Here is an 11,350-nt window from a genome sequence, read left to right on the forward strand (position 1 = left end):
TTGCATATGAGGCACATGAGAAACTTAAAATGCGTTTGTAAAGTTATGTGTCGTTTAGTTCCAAAAGAAAATTCTTGGCGCAGTTTCACATTTCACCTTGATTGTTGCAAGTCTGACTTTATGATCCCCCCTCCCAGTCCTGACTCTCCCTTCTTGGAATGATATGCTTACCGTTTTCCACCTGTTGAAAGATCCCTCCAGATTTTGTAAAGCAGAGTGGTGGGCGACCTAAAACTTCGGATCAACTTGTGGTTCTACTTGTTAAGTTGAGAACAACAAAACTTCCTCCCTCTCCCTGGACTCCCCAGACTGACTTGGGGAATGCCTTGCAGAAACTAGCCTCGTAGCCAAGAAGATATTTTAATGGTTCGCATGGCACGTCTGTGCATGTGGCTTTGAACTCTAGCAGCCGGAGGTTCCTGCAGAGAGCGCCGCAAATCCCACTTGATAACTTCGACAACCCACAACGTTCTACACACAGGCTGTACATCACTGGCCTGCAAAAATGAATAAGTTGCACAAGCGCACGGCCAAACCGTGATGGATACATTAGAATAGTGGAGGATCCAACTCAAATACTGCCCTATATGTGTGTAGCCTTTGTGACGGGGTGCTGGTGAGCAAGATGATGTGGAAAATCTAAAGCGCAGATGTTCCACCGTGGTGAGCTCCAGTGGATGTAGGGACAGGGTTGTGTTCGAGGGAGGCTGGACTGCAAAATGCGCAGAAGAGTCAAGAGACAGAAAATCATGTGGATTCCTATGGAAGTGAAAGAGGGACAGTTGGTAACAGCGGGCGTTTAGAGAGAGAGGGATGAGAGTGGACTGAGTTTATATCAAACATCAGGGTTTTACATGGGCTTGAAAAGACGTAAAAATCTACCTGTATACTTGTAACTGACACATGATGGATAGATACATAGATATATGAGATTATGAGATATTAGGTAGACACATAGTTGGATAGATAGAAAGATAGAAAGATAGATAGATAGATAGATAGATAGATAGATAGATAGATAGATAGATAGATAGGTTGTGCTTATCAGGGACAATCTGACACATGTGGTTTTATAAACTCGCTGCGGTACATGGCTGCAAAACGTGCTGTGACTTTCTACGAGGCCAACTGTTGTGCTGTGTTCCTCGACTTTTGTTTTTGCGGTTATTCAGCCTTTTAACCAAATTCCCAGTCAGCAATCTCACAATATCTGGGATTGATGATGCGCAGAGGCCAATAGAAGCGTGGGCCCTGCACCGTGGATTGTTATTTGGTGAGTGCATGTTATTGGGGGGAAATGCGCTCCGCCAATGGGAGCGCATCTCCGCGACCACATGACTACCCCCCTCCTCTCCCATTCATCAGGGCTGGACTGTGTTGTCTTTTCAATTCATTTATCTGCAGGAATGATTGCGACTATCAGTCTAGAGCTCACCGCCTGACTGAGGAGGTGAAAGTTGCGCCACAGGAAGATAAACCGCAAAAGACAATATTGCATGCATACATGATTTTGCGTGTGCATCGGATGAGCGCTATAGGGGAATTCCTCGCGTCCTAGAAAGTAAACAGAAAAGCGGTGGATTTGAGAGTTTGCTCAGTCGAGTGAGGTCCAAGAGATAGAGAGAGGGGGAGGAAGAATATCTGCGCGTGATTTTTTTACTTCTGCTCTCAGTCGTCTCGGCGAGTCTAGACTGAAGATGCTCTTGGACGCAGGACCGCAGTATCCCACCATAGGAGTCACTACTTTCGGCTCCTCACGGCATCACTCAACAGGCGAAGTCACAGAGAGAGAAGTGGCGTTGGGGATAAATCCGTTCGCGGATGGGATGGGCGCCTTCAAAATAAACCACAGCTCCCACGATATTGGCTCCGGACAGACGGCGTTTTCCTCCCAGGCGCCCGGCTACGCAGCAGCAGCCCTGGGACACCATCACCACCCGACCCACGTTGGCTCTTACTCCACGGCGGCGTTCAACTCCACCAGGGACTTTCTCTTCAGAAATCGGGGTTTCGGGGACGCCACCGGGGCGCAGCACAGTTTGTTCGCCTCTGGAAGTTTCGCAGGGCCACATGGACACTCAGATGCGGCGGGGCACCTGCTCTTCCCGGGGCTCCACGAGCAGGCGGCGAGCCATGCCTCCTCCAACGTGGTCAACAGCCAGATGCGGCTGGGCTTCTCGGGGGACATGTACGGACGCGCCGACCAGTACGGCCACGTTACGAGCCCGCGGTCCGACCACTACGCCTCCACCCAGCTGCACGGCTACGGCCCCATGAACATGAATATGGCCGCGCACCACGGAGCAGGGGCCTTCTTTCGGTACATGAGGCAGCCGATCAAGCAAGAGCTCATCTGCAAGTGGATCGAGCCGGAGCAGCTGACGAACCCCAAAAAGTCGTGCAACAAAACTTTTAGCACGATGCACGAGCTGGTGACCCATCTGACCGTGGAGCATGTGGGGGGACCCGAGCAGACGAACCACATCTGCTTCTGGGAGGACTGCCCCAGAGAAGGGAAGCCGTTCAAAGCCAAATACAAACTTGTGAATCACATCAGAGTACACACGGGAGAAAAGCCATTCCCCTGTCCGTTCCCCGGCTGTGGCAAAGTATTTGCCCGATCGGAAAATCTAAAAATTCACAAAAGGACTCACACCGGTAAGATCCGTGCAGATCCGGTCGTTTTGTTTTACTGCTCAAATCCATGCTGACAATATCCCGGACTAAAGTATGCATGCGATCCGGGTTATTATTTAGTGGGCAGCTGGACTCTCTTCTCTGGCATGTGATCCAGTGCAGGTGTCGACAGAAAATATTTCATATGCTTTTTATAGTCTTTTAATTCTGTGCGTAAAATCTTATTCGTCGTAAATATTTTTGGTTGAATTACCTGAATTTGCTAATAATGCATAAGTGGATCAAGTCTAATTAATTACAGGCGTAGATTTTTTTAAATGAAGCAAAATGTCAAATTAAAAACCTGTCTTTATATTCCACTTTAAAATTGTTAATTCCCTATTTTTACATGTTAAACTGTGCAGATAAATTCGTGTTTATTCTTGAGTTTTTTTTAACCCATCTAATGGTGCAATGTTGTGTTTTTCTTTAGGGGAGAAGCCTTTTAAGTGTGAGTTTGAGGGCTGCGACAGGAGATTTGCAAACAGCAGTGATCGCAAGAAACACATGCACGTCCACACGTCGGACAAACCGTATCTGTGCAAAATGTGCGACAAGTCCTACACACACCCCAGCTCCCTCCGAAAACACATGAAGGTAAAAAACTAATCCTCCATTTCCTTTTTTAATTATTCCCTCTCTTCTCTTGTTTGAGTAATATTATAAAATGTATTATTTAATATGTGAAATGTGCAGGTATGTAATTATTTATATCGTGGTGGAGTAGTAGTAGAGGAGCTTGCATGTTTTTTTTTCTTCCCTTTTTAAAGAAATAGAGAAGGATAAGTTAATGTGGTTTGACACTTTCTTTCTGTCTTGTCTTCCAACCGACAAATCAGATTAAGATCTTAATGAGAATGATGTTTTGGTTGAGCCTTGTTGCCGTCAGATTAGGAGTTTTAATTTGTTTTGATGAATTTCCTATGTCTCGTGTTTGCTGCAGACGGCATGGTTTCCACTTCTTTACCCTTTCCTTCTTTCTGCTTTTTTTTTTTAAACAACGTGTTTCTCATTACTGAAGGTCCACGAATCCACCAATCCGGCCTCGCAGCCGTCTCCAGCGGCCAGCTCGGGGTACGAGTCGTCCACACCTCCCACCATCGTCTCCCCGTCCACAGAGAACCAGAGCAGCAGCAGCTCCATATCACCAGCAGCCTCGGCAGTGCACCACACAGCCAGCCACAGCACGCTGTCGTCAAATTTCAATGAATGGTACGTGTAAATATTTTTGAGAAAAAGAAAAGAAAGGAAAAGAGGGAGAGAGAAAGAGAAACTGCAGAATTTTAAAAAAGAGAAAAAACTGCTTGGAATCAAAGTCAGCCAGTGAAACGTGGACTGAGAAGAGGCCCAGACGATCAATTTAAAGGCAGTGGCAGAATGCATGGACTAAAGAGGAGGCATGGACAGCCACCAAGTTTTACTTCTTTCCTCCCCCCCACACAACCCACAGTATTTCTTTTGAGTCATTATTTTTACTGAGAGACTGCTCACACAAGCATGCGATCTGCGAGGCCTGAATTTTCTTTTTTGTACATAAAAGGATTTCACCAAGTTTGGGGGAAATGAAAATGTTAATATTTTATTTTGTAAATAGTTCTATCACAGTTTAAGGGAATTTGTGAAGAAGAGAAAAAAAATGTGGTCCCTTGATATATTGGAGAAATGAGATGGCTCTAAGAATATTTGCGATGAATAGACTTCATTGAAGAGAATGTTATAGTTGTGTACCAAATGTGAATTATCCAGTATTACTACAGTCTACACGTCGACCTAACCGACTCTTAGTATTAATGTGCTTTTGTAGCCTATCCAGTGCAACATTTTCGTCCAAGGTCCAGTTTGAGTAGCACAGTATCATTGTTGTTATTTAATGTCATGTCGATAAATCGTGTAGTGAAAGCCTGAAACTCCGTGTCAATCTGTTTATGTACGTGATAAATATACAAAAAAAATCTCTGTCAATTTATTTGTCTGAAAGGAAGTATTATTACATGTAAGTAGCTCAATTTTCCATATTTATCCGCATGTAAAGGACCGGTTAACATGTTAGAAAAATGGTCGGTATTTATGGAGAAATGCGCTCGTATGTAAAATTTAGTTTACAAAAAAAATGTTTGGATACATTTCGTACTATATTAAAGAATTAAAAAAAATACCAGAATGCAATGCGTTGGGAGGTTATTGGTTTCATTAGTGTTGGAGCTTGGTGTCAACATGAGTGTGGAAACTAATGGTTTCTTCTTTATGGGATGAAGTAGGATAATGTGCTGCAGAGTGAAACTCTGCGGCATTTGGCGCAGGTGGAATAAGCGGTGCATGTTGGATTGCACAAATTATTTGGGGATGTTTGCAGAGTGTGTGCATGCTTTTGCACATGTGTGTGTGACTGTGTGTGAAGCTGCAGCTCATTTAAAGCGACTACACCGAAGGATGCATGTTCCAAACGCACCGTCACAACTTTCCTGACGGTAGTAACGAGTAAATCCCCCCCCCTCCATGCTGCATCTTCTGTTTATTCAAAATTAACATCCAACACTTTGCCCTCCAGTGATGTGCAAATTAAATCGATTAATCACGGGCGTTTGTTTCCTCGGTGTAAAACCGGAGTTTGCGTTTACTTAATTGTTCGGGAATCTAATTTTCAAATCTAATTTATTTTAACTCCGTGTTTTTTTTATATTTTTTTTTTGGGGCGGTGGGATTTTCTGTAGATTTGTGCAGAGCTGAGCAGTCAGTGTGGCCCCCTCATTGTTCCTGGGCTGCAGCTTGCTTGACCGCCCCATTAGGCAGAGATCACATCAGCAGCCGCCAGTGATCATGGTTAACACTGCCAGTGTGCACGGAGCCACGATCTGTCAGTCTGCAGCTTTGTCACCACACACACACACACACACACACACACACACACACACACACACACACACACACACACACACACACACACACACACACACACACACACACACACAAAGCAACTTTAATCTTAAAAACAAAACACACGCATCAGCAGATGAGAGGAGTGTGTGTGTGTGTGTGTGTGTGTGTGTGTGTGTGTGTGTGTGTGTGTGTGTGTGTTTATGGTTGCGCGTGCAAGTGTGCGCTTTTATCAGCCCAAAATAAAAACATCCACGACTCCCATCATCCTAGATGATTTGCCGGAATGTATTGAAATGTATTCATATTTTCTTTTCACGGACTATTAAATTTGGAGATAAATGGAGGATGGTAATAAAATGACTTTTTCGACTCTATTTAACACTATCTATCTAGGTTCCAGCCTCACTGATGCACTGCTAGCGATGGGAAAAAAGGGGGTAAAAAAAAAAAGGAGACGCACTCCACACCGTTGTGAACTCGTTTCAAGAAAGTCACTTTGCAGCTTTATAGAAAAATGTTCACATGTAACTGGAAATATAAATAGTTTAAAGTGGCTGCGTAAAAAAAACAGCTCATGTGGTTTCGATGCTGGCGGGATATTGCACACATGCACCATATTTAAATACAAAGCTGATGCCAGAGTGACAGATGCAGAAATGGAGGATGGGGGAGAGAGTGAACCTAAAACTGGTGTATTCGTCATCTGACCTTGGAAACCTATTCCTAAACGTAAAACCATGTCTGACACTCTATAATAATGATGGGAAAATACTGCTTTCGGAATATATTAGCCTTTTGTTTGGATGTATAAAGATTTGCCTCATTATCTCCACAGATTTGACTTCATAATTTACCCTCCAATTTATTTCCCTGCACGTGCTGATTGGAGCAAGAACAGCCAAACTGTGCGCCTTTTACGCGCCAGCACAACTGAATGCAAAGCATGAGCCTCGACTATGCTGTTTAATTTCCACCCCAGGCTTCTGTCGTATTAGTTTACACTGAACCTACACGCGGCGTCGAAAATAAAATGCTCGTAAAGAGAGAGTCGACGACAGGCTGCGGCGCGTCTCCATATACCCTGGCGGCCCGTGCAGCGCATGGTGACTCCGGATCAAATAGGAGCGCAGAAAAAACATCCACTTTAAATATATTTACGCTCGAGTCTGGAAATGACAAACACTCAGATATCGGGAAAGCGCAGGCGCCGGCATCATGAATATTTATCACCCAGCACTTGTGGCCAGAAAACAGAGCCTGACGTTTGTGTTACCAAGGTAGAGAGTGCAGCTCATCTGCGCATCAAATATCAGGCGCTCCGGCCCCTTCTCCTCGGGTTGTTTTCACCATTTTAAAACCCAGGAATGTCTGTTTTCTCCTCTGCAAACAACATGGGTGTTCAGCACATGGCTACACGGGCTGTAATGGAAAAAGTAAGATCTTTGTAAGATCTGGTCGCTCTTAATGACTTTTTGGACTTCGCTGGCATTTTTTCTGGTCTGAGCTCCCTCTTCACAGACACATTGAATGTGGATGTCTTGTTTTCAAACATTGCAAACATACAAATAGACTGTATTTTTTGCAAAGGGCTGTTTTTTCCCCCAGAACTTGCAGCTACTGACACATGGAGTGTAGTCCAAGATTAGAGAAAAACTATAATCCCTGCCCCTTGATGGAAGGTGGCCATGCCTGTGCCAGCATGTCTGAGTTGGATGCCCAGCTGCCCTCACTCAATGAGAACTAAATCGACATGTTACAAATGTGCAGTTGTGGTTTCACTATCAGGTTTCCAGCACAAAGATCCAGTGTGTAAGACAGAGAGCAGAGGAGTGCATGTGATATCTATTTTTAACCGCTCCAAAGTTAAAACACTTATAAGAGGCCATACACCCCAAGTTGCAAGTCATGAAATACTTTGCAAAAACAGGGGGTCATGCTACAGTCTTCATCTGCTGAGCTGGAGAGTCTTAATACAAAGAGGTCAAATTCAAGTCAAGGCCACTTTAGTTTATTGGCATGCAGACATTTGCAAAACGCCTCCAAGAAACCCTGTCTTATTTGCAGCCATAAAACCACTTCACATCGCCAGAGTCTGGCTAATGGAGCAATCCATCCCACAGTGAACGTCTGAGTTTGCATGATAATCCAGACACTGGCTTTTCTCTTTCATACAGAAAATGATTTATAATATTAACGCATGTAAGTGAGTGCAGTTGGTGATTTTTTTTTTAGGGGGGATTGGACAGTGGAGTTTTTTCATTAATTGTTTTATTTTTGCTGCTTCTGCAGGAAAGACAAGAGAAAATTTAAATAATATATGAGTGCAATTAGTTTTTTAACTATGTAATTCTTACAGGGGTCACAGCTTTTACAGACTGAACATTATGTTTAACTGTTTAAATAAATAATACAATTTGACCCAATACAAATCTTATATATATATAACTAAATTAGGATCCATTATAATAACTGTGATTTTTAATCTTTATCGTTTGCAAACAGCACATTCGAGTTGGTCACGTGTGAGCAGCACTGCACTGCAGCGACCTGCGGTTTTAGCTGCTTATACCAGAGTTTATCCACCTTTAGAAATCAAATGTCAAACTCGAATTTCAATGTTTTGGTCGCCTCGTAATAATCCAGCCTTCGCCTTATACTTCACAGCTTTTCTTTTTTTTTTTTTTTTATCTAACCACATCACTGATTGGGACATTAATCTCGGCGGTGCCATGCGCCACAGCCCCGGTGCCGCGCTCGGAGAGGCTTCGTTAAAGTGACACATAGGCTCCGGTGACCCCCGCCGCATCAGTTGTGTTGTGTGACACGCTATTAGGTTTGGACCTTGGAGGAGAGGAGGAGATTTGTGGAGGCGCACGTCGCGTCCCCTTTGACGTGTTGCTAAATGAGGGCCACTCCAATTAGGTCGCTGCGTCAGGGTGAGACTGCTGCGCAAAAAAAACCTGTGCGTCACAGCCGTATTTACCCAGAAAGACATTGTCCTCCCAAAACACTATCTACTCATTCACTGTGGCGATGTGGGGGAGTTAGATGCCTTGCTCAAGGGTAACACGGCAGAGAGAGAAAGGGGAGAAAGAGGAGAAAGAGGGAGGTTGCTTACTACGTGAGGTTAAATCCAGGAAATGAAAGTGACAGCCAACGAGCTTCCGGTTTTATTTAACCCTTTTGCAGCCAAAGCCCGGTCCACCTGATCCATTCATGGACCAATCCGTTTTTTTGTTTGTTTAGTTAAATGCTGTTACTTTTATTATTTTTAAGTTTATTACGTGTGCAATGCACTGAAGAATTTGCCAATGAAATATTTAACATTTTCCCAAAATTCAAAAACACATGGATACATTTCAATGTTGTCGCAAGCATCAGAAAAGAACATTAAAGAGTTTAACTTAAATATCTCCATTAGTTTGTGTATACAGTGAGATCTGTGAATCAGATTTACGGTGCTGGCATCAGTGTCCAGACTCCTGTGGCTAATTTTGGCCTGCTGCCTTTTGTTTACAACTGGACCGTGTGCATGTGCGGCTGATTTATTATAAAAAGGCACAAACTAAACTCGAGCTGCTTTAATAAATTCATCAGCCCACATCTTGATTTTATGAGGTAAAGAAAAAAAAGACAAAGCGTGATACATATGGTGCGTTAATGTACTGTTCAATAGAGAGGGGTCTTCTCGCTCGTGGAGCAGCTTGTCGACATCTGCTTATCTGATGAGTCTGATAATGATGCCTTATTTCGCAACCAGGATGACCATGCCAAAGATAATCACTGACAGATTCCCACTGAACCATTTGTCATCGTGGCGTCTCCGTCAACGTGCGTCATGAGGTGGCCTGGAGGGAAACATGGCCGAGGTCGAGTTAACTCTAAGGATTTAATGTTTTTCAGTGACATTGAGAGGGATACGGAATAATGTTGGGGTTGCATGATCCCAAGAATGAAACAATGAATCTCGACCAACTTATTTACGATTGTTAATGTGTAGCATACAATGTTTTAAATTCCCTGTCTAAGAAAACTACGTCCTCGGTCATATATCTGATGAGAATCGGATTCGAAGTTTGTCGGCTAAACAAATGTTTTCTAAAATAAAGCACTACACAACCTTCACTATCTGCTTTCTGTACTAATTTTTATATATTTTTCTGTAACTGTAGTTTGTACTCATGGTATTTTGCAGCTTAGGTTACGGTTTACACTGTGTTCACAAACTTGATGTAGCTAAATTGAAAAAGGTAAATGTTTAAATCCAGGTCAATGGCTGAATATTTTACCGTGTGCACATTGTCACCATGCACATCCACTAAACCTCCTCCGTGCAACCACGTCATCTCTGGGTTGCCTGAAATTCATTGTTGTTTTTCTGAGGCAGCTGCTGCCCAAAAGCTCCAAATATCTTTCAGAGGTAAGGGGCAATAAATACAGGTTGTTTCGTTCGCCTGGAGAGCTGATATTTTAAATAGAAATGGATTTCATTTTTTCCTATACCTCACCTCTCCTGAGTAAATCATTCCTGTTAAAAAAATGTGTGCAGTCAAACAAAGTGGAATCATAATTCCCCTGCTCAGTTGGCTTGTGCACGTAGAATCACAGCTATTTTCAGTGCTGTTAATGTCAACATGTTTTTTTCCAGCGTGGGGTGGTTTGTAATTGTTTTTGGCTCAGTGTCGTTCAGTTTCTGATAATCAAACATCCATCATTAGAGTCCAGCGTGCACTGCAGCAGCGTCCGCCATGTGAGCGTTTGCATCGGTAGATTCATCACATTCCTCATTGAAGCTTTTCTGACATCAAGCCTATTCAGAATGGAAGAAAACTGTGGTGGTGTCATCAAGCCAAAGCCCTAAACCCTGCAGTAAAATGTTATGACTCAAAGGAAGCACATCGATTCATAGAAACATATATTTCCCCCCGACCTTAACTAAAACCTGCAAACCATTCTGACATCTTGCAACAAGTGCACACTTAGATTACCATCACATTTCAGTTCCACAACAAATCAACGACGACCAATGCAACGCTTCCATCACACCTGACGGGTTCCCACCTCTCCGCGGTGCATCCGTTTTAACATTACACTGGCATCACAGAAAGAGAAGTGATTAAAAAGTGGAATTTGGCAAACGCAACATGGTATGTAAGGTATCATCATAACAGTACAGCTTGGCATGGGATGTTTTTTCACCAGCTGCATCAGCGGGACACAGGTGGGAATGTAACTTGACTGGTGATGGGAGCCAAGAAAGGCCTGGAAGTTGTGTGTGTGTGGTCGAAGGACTGGGCACTGCCAGCGCTGAACTATAATAAGCAAAGAGTATCAACTACACAGTACCTGATGTTGCCAGAGGAGAAATCCTTAAAGAAATGCATTATCCATGAGAAGGAATATAGAGAAAACTGGCAGCGTGCTTGATCAGAGTTAAACAGCTTCTTTTTGTTAATAAAATCAGATTAATAATATTCAGCTAAGTGAGATGCACAAAATCCTAACAGCCCCCTGAAGTACAGCAAACGGTCCAACCCGCATGCAGCAGCTGTCTCCTGTAAGTATCTCACACTTTGATTTTATGTCTATTTCCTGAGATCACAGCTAAACTGAGTGACACAGTGCGGTGTGGGTGAGAAGAGATTCAAATCTGCGATGTAACAGGGTCACATCACTTCCAGGATCTGCAGTGACCTCCACGCCTCTTGGACGGTAATGTGAGGAAACTGTGCGAGAGCAACATTAAACAACATACCAGGGTGGTTTTGAAACTAGAGTTCAATATAAACCTGCATGT

General features: G+C 43.5%; 1 protein-coding gene across 1 annotated transcript; it reads left to right on the forward strand.

Annotated features, from left to right (window-relative positions):
* The first annotated feature begins 1,144 nt into the window (after positions 1–1,144).
* zic1 (zic family member 1 (odd-paired homolog, Drosophila)) lies at positions 1,145–5,641 on the forward strand. The gene is made up of 3 exons (XM_020087590.2): positions 1,145–2,658; positions 3,110–3,273; positions 3,698–5,641. The coding sequence occupies exons 1-3, from the start codon at positions 1,698–1,700 to the stop codon at positions 3,896–3,898; spliced, it is 1,326 nt and encodes a 441-aa protein (XP_019943149.1). The 5' UTR covers positions 1,145–1,697; the 3' UTR covers positions 3,899–5,641.
* Positions 5,642–11,350: the final 5,709 nt, after the last annotated feature.

The sequence above is a fragment of the Paralichthys olivaceus genome, chromosome 17, assembly GCF_024713975.1.
Source record: "Paralichthys olivaceus isolate ysfri-2021 chromosome 17, ASM2471397v2, whole genome shotgun sequence".
In the NCBI taxonomy this organism is placed as follows: domain Eukaryota; kingdom Metazoa; phylum Chordata; class Actinopteri; order Pleuronectiformes; family Paralichthyidae; genus Paralichthys; species Paralichthys olivaceus.

What these genes read in the sequence shown, in the direction of transcription:
- zic1 (XM_020087590.2), top strand. Translation starts at nt 1,698, where the DNA reads ATGCTCTTGGACGCAGGACCGCAGTATCCCACCATAGGAGTCACTACT. An exon ending in TCACAAAAGGACTCACACCG is followed by an intron (nt 2,659 to 3,109) that starts GTAAGATCCGTG and finishes GTTTTTCTTTAG; the next exon opens with GGGAGAAGCCTTTTAAGTGT. An exon ending in CCCTCCGAAAACACATGAAG is followed by an intron (nt 3,274 to 3,697) that starts GTAAAAAACTAA and finishes TCATTACTGAAG; the next exon opens with GTCCACGAATCCACCAATCC.